General features: G+C 39.8%; 1 protein-coding gene across 1 annotated transcript in view; it reads right to left on the bottom strand.

The window, feature by feature from the left end:
- Positions 1-17,519, bottom strand: part of CR1L (complement C3b/C4b receptor 1 like) — a 64,203-nt gene that overhangs the window by 30,460 nt on the left and 16,224 nt on the right. The window contains 1 exon segment of the mRNA XM_061383789.1: positions 4,499-4,571. Coding sequence (XP_061239773.1) covers positions 4,499-4,571 — 73 coding nt within the window.

Genomic DNA, 17,519 nt, shown 5'->3' with positions numbered 1-17,519 from the left:
GAGAGAGAAAAGGTAAGAAGAAAGAAAGGAGGGACATTCCCTGACATCCAGTGGTTAGGACTCAGTGCTTTCACTGACATGAGACCAGGTCCAATCCCTGGTTAAAGAACTAAGATCCTGGAAGCCATGTGGCACAGCCAAAAATTTAAAAAAAAAAAAAAAAGAAAGAAAGTAAAGCAACGGCAAAACAGAAAGAAAGAGCAATGAAGGAAGGGACAGAGAAAGAGAAGAAAGAAGTAGGAGTAAAAGGAGGGAGGGAAATAGGAAACTTACAGTTATCTCGTGTTTTTCTGAAATGTCATTCAGGTCAAATTGGAGCTGGTTTTCCCAGACTTACTTTGTTTGGAAGGTTCTAGATTGGGGTTAGAGCTTTAGAAGTCAGCATGAAATTCTGAGGCAGAAATGAAGCAACAGTCATTCCACTCTGAAGGTCGTCCTTGGTCAGTGGAGGCAAGGGGATAAATGCACAGAACAAATGGTCAGGTTCCCATTTGTCCTTGCTCTCCTTCTACACCCAGCTCACTTCAACTGCTGTCCTGCTTCCCTACAGTGATTCCATCCCACTCTCAGATGCTTCACTGTGAGCTTACAGAAGCAGTAATCAGGAAAAGCAAAAATCTTTCATAGATTTCTACACCAGTCCTCTTCCCAGGTCTATCCCAGCTGTCAGATGTGCTTAGTTTGCTAAAAGCCTCAACTCCAAGACAGCTGGTTAGTGACTCCTCTGATCTTTTTAGACCAACTCCTCAGGAAACTGGATAAAGTTTAATTCCATAATAAATCTCTTGTTGCATAATAAGAATAATAGTTCTGCTTTCATATTTGAACCAAAATTTATCCCAGAGTAACAGTGGAGTCTGGGATTGGTTTTTTGATACAATTAGATTTAAAGGAATTAAAGCTGCCCAAGAAAAAGGCACACATGTAGTTTATGGAATGTAGGAGAAAATCACCTCAGTCAACACCCACTGACACATACAATCAACAGAATTAAGATTTGGGATGACCAAGTGGCTGCTGTCCTATAACATTTGAGGGAAGGCATATAATGGGATTGCTGCTTGCTTCTAAGTGCATCAGAGAACTTAAGAGAAAGAAAATGGTGAGTTATAAAGCTTTCAATTACTGCTCAAGGTTTGGATAGGAAAGCTTCTATATCTACCCTAAAATGCTGGATGCTTGGGGCTGGTGCACTGGGACGACCCAGAGGGATGGTGTGGGGAGGGAGGAGGGAGGAGGGTTCAGGATGGGGAACACATGTATACTAATTAAATAATTTTCTATTAAAGAAAAAAAAAAGAAACACTTGTATCCTGTAGCCACAGGACCAAGATTTTTGAAAACCAAATACACTACATAATACTGGGAGTGAATTGCAATACAAATTGAATTCACAAATTCACAGAGTTTCTTACACTAAAGTTTGGCCATTGATTAGAAGAAGGATTGACTGAAAATTGAGATGGAGATATATGGAAAAGTTCTAATTAAACTGAACACCTTGAACCTGGAAATTCTACTGAGCCTCCTTTACTAGAAGGAGCAGCCATTCCTCCTTGGTCTGAGGAGACATGCTTTCTATTTCCTGAAGAAGTATTGCTATGGAATCAGACTGCTCAGTTAAATCTGAATTTCAGAAAAAATAATGAAAATTTTCTAAGTATAGAAGTATATGCCAAATATTGCATTGCACATATTTATACTATAGAAATATCTGTTGCTTCTCTGAATTCAAATTTAACTGGGCATCTTGTAATTTTATTTGCTAACTCTGGCAACCCAAATTGCAAGGACTGCTAATTCTCCTCAGAACATACCCCTACCTCTTTGCACTGTTTCTAGTCCTTTAACCAGATTTGAGCCTTGGTAGGACCAGGGAGAGTAAGGGAAATAACACTTATGACTTGTGAGCAGAACAAAATACACCAAAAGAATTGAGATTCCGAATTCAATATGTTAGCTTGAATGTGGCTTAACAGAATGAAACGGAAATACCAGGACACTATCATTGTACCACAGAGGAAGACACCCTGTGGCATGGGGACTTAGGAACACAAGAGTGAATTTATCATTTGCATGTGTGTGCTTAGCTGCTCAGTCGTGCCCGACTCTTTGCGACCCCATGGAGACCTGTTTATCTACTCCCTGTCTCCACGGTGCGCATAGGCTGAAAGTGAGACCTTTTATCCAAGGCTTTGGGAAACTCATTTATGGAGAAGTTTCAGCATTCTTGAGGAACTCTGTGCTGGCTATTCTCTGTAGGACAGGAATGACAGTGGGAATGGTAGCTACTAAATGAGGTTCTCTGAATCCAATGGAGATGAAAGGACTTCAGGATCACAGAGGTCACGTAGTAGCACTTAGCTACCAGAGACAATTGAAAGAGAAATCAGAATGATTTTCCTGCAAAGATCTTTGCATTGGCTAGTTGATCATGGAATCTCTAAAACTGAAGCAGATGTATAGTGGTCTAAAGTATTATTTGATTTGTATGAGCAGAGAAGATGGTGTTGTTCAGTCAATAAGTCCTGTCTGACTTTTGGTACCCCATGGACACCAGGCTTCCCTGTCCTTTACTATTTCCTGAAGTTTGCTCAAACTTACGTCCATTAAGGAAGTGATGCCATCCAACCACCTTTTCTCCTCCTGGCCTCAATCTTTCCCAGCATCAGGGTCTTTTCCAATGTGTCAGCTCTTTGCATCAGGTGGCCAAAGTACTAGAGCTTTAGAGAAGATCTAGATCTAGTGAACAGAAGTCTGATTGAATCAGTACAAAAGAAAGCGGTAGTTATTTGTCAACCAATTCTAAGACTTGAGACCAATGTGGAGACCTAGAGCAGCTTCAATAAATGGGAGACTGACTAGCTCTTCTTGAGGAAGCATATGCTACACAGCCAAAACGTATACCGTTGTTTCCTTGCTACCCTTCATCAAGGAGGCTTAAAGCCATTTACCAGGGTTGAATATAGAAAAAGTTACAGAATTATAGAGATGAAAATATAAAAATAGGTCTAGATATACTACTTTTATAGTCATCGTTATATTACTGTTTCTTCATGATATTCTGTTATGACTGAATATAATTCCAATGTATGGAGGTATTTCTTCTAATTATGCATGGATATTTTATGTTTCTTAGGGGACTCTCTGTAGTCATTTTTAATAAGTCTTTTTCCTTCCAGTAGTTATTTCCAAACCATAATTTGAACCATGAAATGCATTTAGGTTAGTTTAATGTGCTTGCCATTATAATGTATACTGCAATAAAAATTTACAATCTGCTTTATTTCCTAAGTATAAATTCTAGGGCCCCCGATGGCTCAAAGGGTAAAGAATCCATCTGCAATGCAGGAGACACAGGGGACATGGGTTCAATCCCTAAGTCAGGAAGATTCCCTGAAGGAGGAAATGGTAACACACTCCAATATTCTTGCCTGAAAAATCCCATGGACAGAGTAGCTTGGCAGACTACAGTCTAAAAGGGTTGCAAAGAGTCTATAAGAGGAGAATATGGTTATATAGATAGCATCACCAACTAAATGGACATGAATTTTAACAGACTCTGGAAGATAGTGAAGGAGAGGGAAGCCTAGTGTGCAGTCCATGTGGTCACAAAGAGTCAGACACAGCTTAGCGACTGAACAACAACATAAATTCTATGTAGCAGATCAAAATACAAGCTCATTTTTGAAGCTTATATTACATTATGACTTTCAAGAAAGTGTGTTAAACATTTGGTACATGAAAGCAAATTACTCCATAGCTTCATCAGCCTTGGAGAGTATCAGTTTAAAAATTTATGTGAGACAGCAAAAGAGACACAGATGTATAGAACAGTCTTTTGGACTCTGTGGGAGAGGGAGAGGGTGGGATGATTTGGGAGAATGGCATTGAAACATGTATAATATCATATATGAAACAAATCACCAGTCCAGGTTCATTGCATTATACTGGATGCTTGGGGCTGGTGCACTGAGACGACCCAGAGGGATGGTATGGGGAGAGAGGAGGGAGAGGGGTTCTGGATGAGGAACAAGTGTAAAAAAAAAAAAAAGACTCCAAGCTTCCACTGCAGGTGGCGTGGTTGGTTCAATAACCCTGCAGGCTGTGTGGTGTGACCAAAAAAAAAAAAAAATTTAATTTTATAAATAAATCGAGTGTTTTAGAAAGACTCAAAAAAGTTTTTTTACTAATTGTCTATGCAGAATGGTTATTATACTGGGATTGGCAGAACCAACATAATTTCAAATTAATAGACATGAAAATGAAATTTGAAGGCTTTTATGCATTTAAGTCCCTAGGTTCAGAAACTCTCAACCCAGAATAAAGAAGTACTTTGAAAAACAGTTGCCAGAACCTCACATGTATTTCTGAGACCATTATAACTATATTCAGCTATCTGATTGACAGGATTCAAAAATCAATTAAGATTTTTTATAACTTCAGGGGAAAATTGAGAATCTCTTGGTAAAGTAACGGACAAGAATATTTAACTCACTCTCACAAATCTGTGGGTCATTATCCCAGGTGACAGAGTTGCCAGAGATGATGAGTGCAGCAGAGGATTGACTCTACTCGGTATCTAGAGACAAAGAATAATGAATACTGTATTGTAAATAAACACTTAATCCTGCTTAAACTACAATCTTGGAAAATTCAGAAAGACAATTTCCATTTATCAAAGTACTATCACTTTCCCAAATGCTATGCCTTTATTTGGACATTAACATAGAAAGTGTATTAAAAAGCAGAGACATTACTTTGCTGACAAAAGTCCGTATAGTCAAAGCTATGGTTTTTCCAGTAGTCATGCATAGATGTGAGAGCTGGACCATAAAGAATACTGAACACTGAAGAACTGATGATTTTGAACTGTGGTGTTGGAGAAGACTCTTGCAAGTCCTTTGGACTGCAAGGAAATCCAACCAGTCAAACCTAAAGGAAATCAACCCTGATTATCCATTGGAAGAATTGATGCTGAAGCTGAAGCCCCAATACTGATAGGTGAACAATGTTGGATTCATGATCTCCAAAGAAGATGTAGCTTCAGGACCAGGGACCAGCCTTGATCACTCAAGAGCTTTTGTGTAGCAGAGTTTTATTAAAGTAAGAAAAGGGAAAGAGAAAGCTTCTGACATGGATATCAGAAGGGGGATGGAGAATGCCCCCAGCTAGTCTTATCAAGGCCTTATATACTTTTTTCAGACCCACTTCCACAACATACATTTTAAATTAACAAGATTAGAATGAACGATAGAAAGATCTTACCAGACCCACTTCCATAATATACATTTTAACATGACAAGTTTAGTCAGAAATTTCTTGTTAAGGAGAAACATGTCCTCAAGCAAGATACATTGTTATATTGAGTAAGACAAAACAGTGTAGAAAAGAACATTTGTCCTTTTCTCCTTGAGAGCCCCAGACCTCTTTCTCCTTCTTGAGGGCTCTGGACTCCTTTCTTCTCCTCAGGAACCCTGGACTTCTTATCAACCTAGCTAGGAGATGACTCTTTCCATACTTTGGCCACCTGATGCGAAGAGCCTACTCATTAGAAAAGACCCTGACGCTGGGAAAGATTGATGACAGGAGAAGAAGGGGGGCAACAGAGAAAGACATTGTTGGATGGCATCACTGACTCGATGGACATGAATTTGAGTAAGCTCCAGGAGATGATGAAGGACAGGGAAGCCTGGCATGCTGCAGTCCATGGGGTCACAGAGAGTCAGACATGACTGAGCGACTGAACAACAAATTTTCTTCTTCAGATCTTCTAAATTAGATATCTCTTCTTTATTAGGTTAAGGCACATTTTTATATACATCTAAGATAAATGATTCATCAAATTAGAATCAAAGGAAATCCAAAGAAGATAAAATTAGTTGAGCACTTATTTCATATCATAAACGTTACAGGCAAAAATTCTCAATTAGTATGCCAAAAGGTGTTCAAAGCTTGCCATACAATTTAGAAAAACTGATGACATTTATTTCTGTTTCAACTGAAATTCTGTGTACTCATGGACTGTTGGGCTGCATTGTTCATGAAAATTGGTGGAGAATAAGATTGGATATTACTAAAGGTTATGAGAAATAGTGTCAAATAACAGTCAAGTGTTTCTTTGGTGTAGCTTAGAATATTGTCTTATGAATATATAAGAGACTATGGCACAAAATTTTTTCAAACAACAAAATAGATCAAATAGAGATCAAATGAAAAGAGTGACAGCTGTGGAAGTTCTTGGAAAAACCTGAAGCATTGTTACGTTGAAGTAGTGATTGTGTTGTCTTTATTAATGCCTTCAGGATTGTTTTCAGGTTTCTTAATGCCTTTCGGAACATCTTCAGAAATGAACATATTCTAAATTGCACCGCTAATTCGCAGAAACACAAATAGACAACAAATGGAGGAAAGGAAGGCTGCAGTCCTCCCACTATGTGTGCCCTTCCTTCTATCTGTTTGCCATAGAGGCAGAAACCACGGAGACGCTTCTGGCTTTTGACTTCACAGAGATTATTTCTCAAAGTGCTCTTTTTATTTTCTAATCATGACATTGGGGATAAAAATGGTGAAGTTCTAACTTGAGTCCACAGTTCTCCTTTTACTACTATTGTTTAGTGTTGCATAATGAACACAGAATGAATCAAAATGTAACCTTGTTTTCGTTGGTTATGGGGACCCTTAGAGAATGTTTTCATGTACTAAATTTGTCTCCCAAAAATACATTAAACAAGTGAGTAAATAATAGCCAGATTTCTTCCCTTTCATGATGTTGAGAAAGAAAGAGAGGTAAAACTCACGCTTCTTTTTAAAAGAGGAATCCAGAATTTTTATATCCATTTCAACAGTCTGTAGCCTTTACATCCATCCTACCTTCTCGGGTCACCTGGGGAAGAGGGAGTTGTAGGGTCATATCAGCTAAGCCACGGTTCAGGAAAAGTCATGACAAATTCAATGCCAGAAGCCACAAGCAGTCTGTTAGTAAATGTGTCTAGATATTTGATAATCTTCTACATAGAGCCAAGAGTAGAACAGAGAGACCTTTCAATATTTGTGTCACTTCCTTTTTTATTTTTTTTTCAGAATGATAATTTTTTATTTTTTAAGAATGTCCTAAATCTATGCATACATGAACCAGATAGATGAGTTAGCAAAAAAATAAGAAAAAAAAAATCTTTGTGAATTATTTAGATTAGGACATTGAAATCTTTGGTAAGAAGAACCTCTCTTTAGCAACTTCATAGTAACTTAAAGAAAAACTTTTTATTTTGAGATAATCATAGATTCATATGTAGTTGTAGGAAATAATACAGAGAGAGCCCAGGCACCCTCTACTCATTTTTTCCCATTGGTAACATCTTGCAAAACTATGGTATTATGTTAAAACCAGGATATTGACATAGATATGATCCATTAATTTTATTTATATTTATTGTTTTATTTGTATTAATTTGTGTGCATGAATGCACATGCTTGCATGTGCATTTATATCTATGCAATTTTTAGTAGACTATTTTTAAGAGCAGTTGAAGGAAGACTGACCAGAAGGTACAGGGATTTACAATAGACTCCCTGCCTTGACATATGCATATCCTCCCACATTTTCAGCATCTCCACTAGAGTTGTGCAAGCTTCCTTGATGGCTCAGCTGGTAAAAACAAAAAAACAAAAAACTTCCTGTAATGTGAGAGACCTGGGTTTGATCTCTGGGTTGGGAACATCCACTGCAGAAGGGAATGGCTATCCACTCCAGTATTCTGGCCTGGAAAATTCCATGGACTGTATAGTCCATGGGGTCACAAAGAGTCAGACACGACTGAGCGACTCTCACTTACTCCCTCAGAGCTATGTATTTCTACACTGATACATCATTATCACTCAGAGGTTGCTATAGTCCATGGATCACAAAGAGTCAGACACGACTGAGCGACTCTCACTCACTCCCCCAGAGCTGTGCATTCCTACACTGATACATCATTCTCACTCAGAGGTTGCTATGCATCCCATGGGTTTGGATAAGTGTAGAGTGACACGCGCTCACCAGTGTAGTATCACACGGACTAGTTTCACTGCTCGAAAAACTTCTGAGCTCAGCTGATTCATCCGTCCCTACTCTCAGTCTCTGAAAACCATATTATTACTCCATAGTTTTGCCTTTTCCAGAATGTCATATAAACAGAACCATACAGTAGCTAGCCTTTCTAGATCAGTTGCTTTCATTTAGGAAAATACATGTAAGTTTCTTCCATTTTCTTTTCATGATAGCTTTTCATGATAGCTCATTTATGTTTTCCAGAGTGAATTTCCCATTTAAATTTCTATCAACAATGTATAAGTCATCTGTTTCCTCCACATCCATGCTAGCATTTGGTATTTTTACTGTTTTTGTAGTATTCATGCAGATAGATGTGCAATGCTGTCCCACTGTTGTTTTAATCTGCACTTTCCTAATGGCTAATGAAGTCGAATATCTTTTCATGTGCTTGCTTTCCAAGTGTATATTCTGTTCAGTGAAATATATATTTGTGTCTGTACTGGGTTTTACAGTGTGCCTCCAAATTTGTGTCCACCTGAAACCTCAGAATGTGACTTTACTTGGAAATAAGGTCTTCACAGATGTAATATGTTAAGGCTTTGGTTAGGTAGGCCCCATCCACAAGGACTGGTGTCCTCAGGAAGAAGAGGTAAATCTGGGCACAGAAGGAAGATGGGGTTAATATATATAGAGAGGCAAAGCCATGGGAGATAGAGGCAGAAATAGCAGTTTTCAGGCATGCAATGGACATTTTTTATAGACATAGAATTCATATTTGATAAGTTCTTTTGTTTCAGTAGCTGAAATAGGTTGTGCCAAATCCCTCTTATATCCACATTTTCAGATAAGAAAATGCCATCACTCTCATTCCAACTGGAGTTCCCCTAGAGATAAGGTGTCCTTTCTCTCTGGTTGCTTCAAAGATTTCTTTTCAAGAGGGTTTATAATAACTTGTTTAAATAATTTTGTGATGGCTGCTTTAAAGTATATATAATAGTTCCAACATCTAATTCATCTTGGTATTGGCATCAGTCGATATCTTTTATCAATCAAGTTGTGAGCTTCCTGGTTCTTGATGTGACAGTTTTCTACTGTATCCTAAACATGTTGAATACTATAAGATTCTCGATCTTATTTAAACCTATTTTATCAGGCAACCATCTTCTTTAGGTTAGTGTGTAGATTCTGGACTAATTTTATGAGATTTAGTTCCAGTTTAGCTTTAGTTTTCTAAGTCTCTCAATGGTATTCTGATCTGCTTTATTTTTCTGGCTCCCACTTAAATCTTCAGTGTATCTCTGTTGATGCTGCCTGTAAGAATAAAACTGCTTCCCTGGGCTGCCTGCTGTTGCTAGGTGTGGAATGGGGGATATTCAAACCTTGAGATAGAGAGTAAATTCTCTGGCCTGCTCTCTGGCTACTTTCTAAGGGTGGGATTCCCACTTCACCAGAGTTGGTGCCACCAAGGGAGGGAAGCATCTAATGAGGCTGCTTTTTGCTGCTGGGTAGAATACTAGGGCTTCCCAGGTGGCATTAGTGATAAAGAACACACTCACCAATGTAGGACACATAAGAGACTCGGGCTCTATCCCTGGGTCAGGAAGTTCCCCTGGAGGAGGGCATGGCAACCCACTCCAGTATTCTTGTCTGGAGAATCCCATGGACAGAGGAGCCTGGCAGTTTACAGTCTATAGGGTTGCACAGAGTCAGACATGACTGGAACATCTTAGTATGCGGAAGACTAGGAGACTTGAGTCTGGGCGCTTTTTCCCACCATGTGGAGGATCAAGAGACCCTGAGACTGGTTCATCTGCTGCTGCTGGATTAATGGTACACTACCATGGGTGTAGGGTCAAGAGATACTGATTCTGGTCTGTTTTCTGCTACAGTGTAGAAGGCTGGCACCCTGGGCCTTCTGGCATGTCTGATGTGAGTGGAGGAGTCTTCCTGCTGCTATCTTGAAGTCTAGGTCTCACCAACCAGGTTCTTCTGGTGCTATTGGAAGCAGAAAATAAACTCACTGCTGTTGGCCATTGTAGGGCATGAGATATGTCAGTCACCCAGGTTCTGTTATTGACATGGCTGCTGGTGGACTGAGATGTGCTGTTTCTGATGGGTGGGATATGGGAAGGACAGGCTTCCCCCCTCCCTGATTGCTCCCTATTGTGCTAGGCAGACTGGGCCAATGCTATCCCTAAGGATGGGTTTCTTCACTACATCCCTGCTGAGCTTCCCCTCCTCCAGTCCTTTAATGGGAGAGTAGCCTTCTGTTTCTCTCTGCTTGTTGACTATTCTGGCTTACAGTCTTCTATAGCACTTATCTTTTGAGATAAAAGGAAAATCCAGGGAACTCACCACAGGATCATTCTTTAAGGTCTGGGGCCCCTAACCAGCCCACTTTCTTTCTACCTTTTGTGGTTATCTTATGGTTGTATGTTGAACAGTTTCCAGGGTATTTATTCATATGCAGAGAGAGAAGCAGGGAAAAGCGAAGCTGGAACTAGAAGTTCAGTAACAGGTCTTTAAAAACCGTCTATAAAAGTTAATAATCAGTCATTGTAGAAAAAAGTGAAAGACACAGAAAATTCCAGTAATGACAAAAAATTACCTAAAATCTCTCTTTCAGCATAGTTAATGGTTTAGAGAAGAGCTTCTCAAAATTCTCATTTGCATGGAAATCACCAGGGGATCTTGTGAAAATGTGATTCTGATTCAGTGGGTATGCAGATTTTGCATTTCTAACAAGCTTCCAGGGGATGCTGACCTTGCTGGTCTGTGCACTGTGCTTTGGGTCCAGAACTTAGAGGAAGTTCTTTCAGTCTCTTATGTGAAGAAATACATGTGTAACATGAATGTTAGCTGTCAGGTGGTTGTGGTTAAACTGGACTGGGACCTATATTTCACAGCCGTAGGAGAGTCCTCCTTCACCCGCATGATGTCTGTGTGTCTTAGGGCTTATTTTCCCACACTTCTTTCTGCTTCCACTCTGCTGTGTCTGTCCCTGCTGGCTTTGGGTTCTGTACTACATTTCATCTAGCAGCAAAACCCAGGACTTTGTGGGTTTCTCCCCCAAATCCACTTGTGCAAAGAATTTTTGTTGCATTTTGGGTGAGTTTTAGAAAGTGTTACCCTGGGAAGTGAATGCCATCAGTGATTTTATTCCATCCCTCACTTGTCTTTCTCCTCCTTCTCCTCTGAAATAACAAGCAACTTTCTCTCCTTGCTTTGGTTTGGAGTTGCCTTAGTCCTGAGTTTGGAGTCGCGCCTTTTTTAAATATAACCTCTATCCTAAAACTGTTTTCATTATATACAATATTGCTGGGTAGCACACCTACATTTGCTCTTCAGATTTCCTTTTGGGGCCTCATTGAGACTGATACTCCTGGGTTCTCTCTTTATCTCTACCTGCCCATCATGAATTCTCAGACTGGTGAGTTTGGGAGAAGGATAAGGGCAATTAATTTCAAACTTCTTCATCTTGCACCACACTCTCACTCTTCATGCCTGCAGAGAGGATGCATTCTGGTTCATTCCCAGCCATATGCTAAAGTGCCTCTCCTACCCCTGTGGTGAGTGGGGGTGGGTGGGGGAAGCTGACTGTTATTCATCTGTGCCCAAGAACAGGAAAGTACATTTAATTGCAGGATTTTAAAAATTAGTTCATTGATCCCTGACCTAAAGTTATATTCTCTACCAATCCCTTTCAGCAATAAAGATATAATTTGAGCTTCGTCTGTCTGATTCCTCAGTTGGTCCAGAAATTTGGTGGTGAAAATATGTGAATTGCTCATTGGAATCCTTCCTGCAAGCTCTAGCAAATATACTATGATCAATCCCCAATATTTTACTGCAGAATAATATTCCATCACTTAAAGTGAAGTCGCTCAGTCGTGTCCAACTCTTTGCGACCCCATGGACTGCAGCCTACCAGGCTCCTCCACCCATGGGATCCTCCAGGCAAGAATACTGGAGTGGGTTGCCTTTTCCTTCTCCAGGGGATCTTCCCGACCCAGGGATTGAACCCAGGTCTCTCACATTGCAGGCAGACGCTTTAATCTCTGAGCCACCAGGGAAGCCCATTCCATCACCTAAAATGGACCACAATTTACTCAAACAATCCCCTATTGTGAATATTAGGTTATTTTCCAACCTTTCCAAACCTTTAGATTCTTTTAGACTCTTCAAAGGGCTTCCCTTGTAGCTCAGTTGGTAAAGAATCAGCCTGCAATACAGGAGACCGAGGTTTGATTCCTGGGTTGGGAAGATGCCCTAGAGAAGGAAATGGCAACTCACTCCAGTATTCCTGCCTGGAGAACCCATGGACAGAGGAGCCTGGCAGGCTACAGTCTATGGGATTGCAAGAGTCAGACACGACTGAGCGACTAAGCACAGCACACACAGACTCTTCTGATAAGTTTAACTTCTTGGCAAAAATATATTGCTTAAATTGTGCTAAATGGTATAAATTTGTATCAATTTATACTCTTACTAAGGAGATCAAACCAGTCAATGTTAAGGGAGATCAACGCTGAATATTCATTGGAAGGACTGATGTTGAAGCTGAAGTTCCAGGGTTTTGGTCATTTGATGCAAACAGATGATTCATTGGAAAAGTCCCTGATCATGGAAAAGATCAAGGGCAGAAGAGGGCATTAGAGGATTAGATGGCTGGATGGCATCACTGATGCTATAAACATGAACTTGGGCAAACCCCGAAGATGGTGAAGGACAGGGAGGCCTCGCATGCTGCAGTCCATGGGGTCACAAAGAGGTGGACATGACTGGGCAACTAAACAATAACAACAGTACTGTTATTAGAAGTTATGTCAATACCCATTACACTGAACTTCATCAATAGCAGCTGTACATAAGGATTTTTCCTCTTTTGTTTATTGCTATTCTTAGTATTTGTGGGCTCTGAATAAATACTTTTGTATTCAGATCACATCACATCAGTCATTCAGTCGTGTCCGACTCTTTGCGACCCCATGAATCACAGCATGCCAGGCCTCCCTGTCCATCACCAACTCCTGGAGTTCACTCAGAGTCATGTCCATCAAGTCAGTGATGCTATCCAGCCATCTCATCCTCTGTCATCCCCTTCTCCTCCTGCCCCCAATCCCTCCCAGCATCAGAGTCTTTTCCAATGACTCAACTCTTCACATGAGGTGGCCAAAGTACTGGAGTTTCAGCTTTAGCATCATTCCTTCCAAAGAAATCCCAGGACTGATCTCCTTCAGAATGGACTGGCTGGATCTCCTTGCAGTCCAAGGGACTCTCAAGAGTCTTCTCCAACACCACAGTTCAAAAGCATCAATTCTTTGGTGCTCAGCCTTCTTCACAGTCCAACTCTCACATCCATACATGACCACAGGAAAAACCATAGCCTTGCTTAGACAAACTTTTGTTGGCAAAGTAATGTCTCTGCTTTTGAATATGCTATCTAAGTTGGACATAACTTTCCTTCCAAGGAGTAAGAGTCTTTTAATTTCATGGCTGCAGTCACCATCTGCAGTGATTTTGGAGCCCAGAAAAATAAAGTCTGACACTGTTTCCACTGTTTCCCCATCTATTTCCCATGAAGTGGTGGGACCGGATGCCATGATCTTCATTTTCTGAATGTTGAGTTTTAAGCCAACTTTTTCACTCTCCACTTTCACCTTCATCAAGAGGCTTTTTAGTTCCTCTTCACTTTCTGCCATAAGGGTGGTGTCATCTGCATATCTGAGATGACTGATATTTCTCCCAGCAATCTTGATTCCAGCTTGTGTTTCTTCCAGTCCAGCGTTTCTCATGATGTACTCTGCATATAAGTTAAATAAACAGGGTGACAATATACAGCCTTGACATACTCCTTTTCCTATTTGGAACCAGTCTGTTGTTCCATGTCCAGTTCTAACTGTTGCTTCCTGACCTGCATACAAATTTCTCAAGTATGTCAAATAGGATACTATTGTTATTTTCATTTGTATTCTATTAATAGCAAGGCTAGACCCTTCCACACCTATTGACAATTTATACCTTTTTCTTTTGTTAATTGCCACTTTGTATCTTTTGATCATTTCTGTATTTAGATGTTCATGTTTTGTTTATAAGGTCTTTCCATGTATTTTTTTTCATTTCCATTTCATTTGTTTTTAGTAGTAATATATGTCTCAATTCTATTAATCTCTCATTGGATTCTGCCTTTGCTTGAGATCAACCCACTGACTTGGAATATTCTTAAATTTGACACATTTATTCCTTTTTATTTAATTTTATCTAGGAGTCATATATAATAACATTTATTTATTTTATCAATATGAAATTTATTGTGGTACATAAAATGCAATAAGTATTTAATATTATTAAAAAATACTAGTCTGCTTATGCTTTGAAACGCTACATGATACCTTCATATCACATGATTCCCTTTTACAAATTTGGGTCTATTTCCACTATTTTGTCTTTCAGATCACTGATTTGTTCTGAATTTTCTATTCTGTAATTGAGTCCCTCTCATTAATTTTTCATTTCAGTTATTGTATTATTCAGTTCTGATATTTCTTGTTTGTATTTTCTGTCTCTTTATTGAAATTCTCACTATGTTCATCCATTCTTCCCCTGAATTTGATGAGCATTTTTATGACTATTATTTTGAACTCTTTATCTGCTAAATGCTTATCTCCATTTTGTATAGTTCTTTTTCTGGGCTTTTGTCTTACTCTTTCACTTGAAAGGTATTCCCTTGTTTCCTATTTTGCCTACCTCTCTGCATTTGTTTTTATATATTAGGGACATTGGCTACATGTGCCAATCTTAAAAGAGTGGCCTCATGTAGATGGTGTCCTGTAGAGCCCAGTGACATAATCCCTCCTGGTCAGCAGAGCCAGGCACTCAAGGCTATCCCCTGCATGGGTTACCCGCATCCTTCTGTTGTGTTAAGTCATGACTTCTACAAACACACTGGTGGGAAGGACTGATCCCCAGCCCAGGTGTCTGGGAGGCCTAGTTGCAATTACTGTAGGCTTGCTGATGGGAGGGGCTAGGCCCCCAGAATGTGAATCACTTTGGAGGGTCACTTGTCCTGACCAGAGACATGCAATGGGTAGGATGGGGTGGGAGCATCTTTAGAGAAACTGATTGAAGCTGGAGGGTTGGGTAGAGCAGATTCTTAATGGAATGTTGGGATAGGGCACACAGTGTTACTTATGTTTATGGAGAGTGACAGAAAGGCACCTACCAGCACTGGGCCAGCTATATGGAAGGAGAGAGAAAAATGGCACCTACCAGCACTTTCATCCCCTGGTACATGAACCCCTGGTACATCCCCTAGTGCCCTAAAACTAGACAGTAAATCACCTTCTTATAAAACCAGGCATTTTTAAACTGCTGCTCTGTCTGTGTGGGACTCAGAGCAAGTGAACCCTTTAAGAGAATAGTCTCCCACTGCCCTCTGGATCTCCCAAACATAAGCCTGCTGTCTTTCAAAGCCAGACACCATGGGAATTTTCTTTCTGGTGCAGATGCCATAGGCTGCAGAGCTCAACATGAGGCTTGGGCACCTCACTCCTCAGAGGGGAACCCTATGGTTGTGATTTTCTTCTGGCTGTGGGTCACTGTACTGGGGATGTGGGTTCTGATGAGATCACATCTCTTCTCCTCCTCTGCATCTCAATGTGACCATGTATATATATATATATATATATATATATATATATTCAGTTGTTGACAATCTGTTCCATTAGTTTTCAGAGATAATTATTCTATATATATTTGTAGCCTTGGTATGGGTCACTAAAAGTCGGACATGACTGAGCGACTTCCTTTTCACTTTTCACTTTCATGCATTGGAGAGGGAAATGGCAACCCACTCCAGTGTTCTTGCCTGGAGAATCCCAGGGACGGGGGAGCCTGGTGGGCTGCCGTCTATGGGGTCGCACAGAGTCAGACACAACTGAAGCGACTTAGCAGCAGCAGCAGCAGCAAAAAAAGGCATGCTTAGAAATTTTCTACTCCACCATCTTGATCGGGCCTCCAAACACAGACTTTTTTTTTTTTTTTCCCCTGAGTTTTATTTTTTTTTCTTTTTTTCTTTTATTATTATTATTTTTTTTTTACTTTACAATATTGTATTAGTTTTGCCATTCATCAACATACATCGGCCTTGGGTGTACACATGTTCCCAATCCTGAACCCCCCCCTCCCACCTCCCTCCCCATACCATCCCTCTGGGTCATCCCAGTGCACCAGCCCCAAGCTTCCTGTATCCTGCATTGAACATGGACTGACAATTTGTTTCTTATATGATATTATACATGTTTTAATGCCATTCTCCCAAATCACCCCCCCTCCTCCCTCTCCCACAGAGGCCAAAAGACTATCTTAATTTCAGAGATTGCTTTAATTCTCCTTTCCAATATAGATGCCTTTTATTTATTTCTCTTCACTAACTGTCCTGGCTAAAATTTCTAGTTTAATGTTGAATAGTTGTGTGACACTTTGAATTTATATAAATGTGTATGTGATGTGGTATACATGTGTCTCTATGTGTGTTTGTATACTATAGAAATATATTTTTAGTTGTTGATCATGATAAAATGTTTGAAAACCACTGTTTTATAGAAGCTTTTGCCCATTTGCACTAGGAAACCTGTATAAGAAAGTTTATATCAAAGATGCTTATAAAAACAAAACAAAGCAAAACAAAATAGAAATAATCCAAATATCTAATAAAAAGAACAAAAAAATAAATTGTATGTGTAAAAGAGAGTACCAATCTAAATGAAAATGAGTTAACCACAATCACCTGAATGAATGTCAGAAAAAAATCATTAAATCAAAAGCAAGATGCATAAAAGTACATACAAAATCATGTCATTTATATAAAGTTCAAAATATGTATAATAAAAAATATAATGGTTAGGACTACATATGAGAGAAATAGAAAACAAATGTAAGGGATAGACAAAATTCATGATGGTGGTTACTTTTGGAGAAGTTTTGAAGGGTGAAGGAAAGAAAATAGAAAAGAGCACACAGCATTAAAGATATAGGTTCAGGTCAGTTCAGTCGCTCAGTCATGTCTGACACTGTCCATCCCCATGGCTGCATCATGCTAGGCTTCCCTGTCCATCACCAACTCCCAGAGTTTACTCAAACTCACATCCATCTAGTCAGTAATGCCATCCAACCATTTCATTTTCTGTTGTCCCCTTCTCCTCCCACCTTCAATCTTTAACAGCATCAGGGTCTTTTCCAAGGAGTCAGTTCTTCACATCAGGTGGCCTAGTATTGGAGTTTCAGCTTCAGCATCAGTCCTTCCAATGAATATGCAGGACAGATTTCCTTTAGAATGGACTGACTGGATCTCTTTGCAGTCCAATGGACCTCAACAGTCTTCTCCAACACCACAGTTCAAAAACACCAATTCTTCAGTGCTCAGCTTTCTTTATACTTCAACTCTCACATACACACATGACTACTGGAAAAACCATAGCGTTTT

This window comes from Bos javanicus, chromosome 16 (assembly GCF_032452875.1).
Source record: "Bos javanicus breed banteng chromosome 16, ARS-OSU_banteng_1.0, whole genome shotgun sequence".
Classification (NCBI taxonomy): domain Eukaryota; kingdom Metazoa; phylum Chordata; class Mammalia; order Artiodactyla; family Bovidae; genus Bos; species Bos javanicus.
The sequence above is the reverse complement of the archived record's forward strand: the minus strand, read 5'-3'. Positions and strand labels throughout refer to the sequence as shown.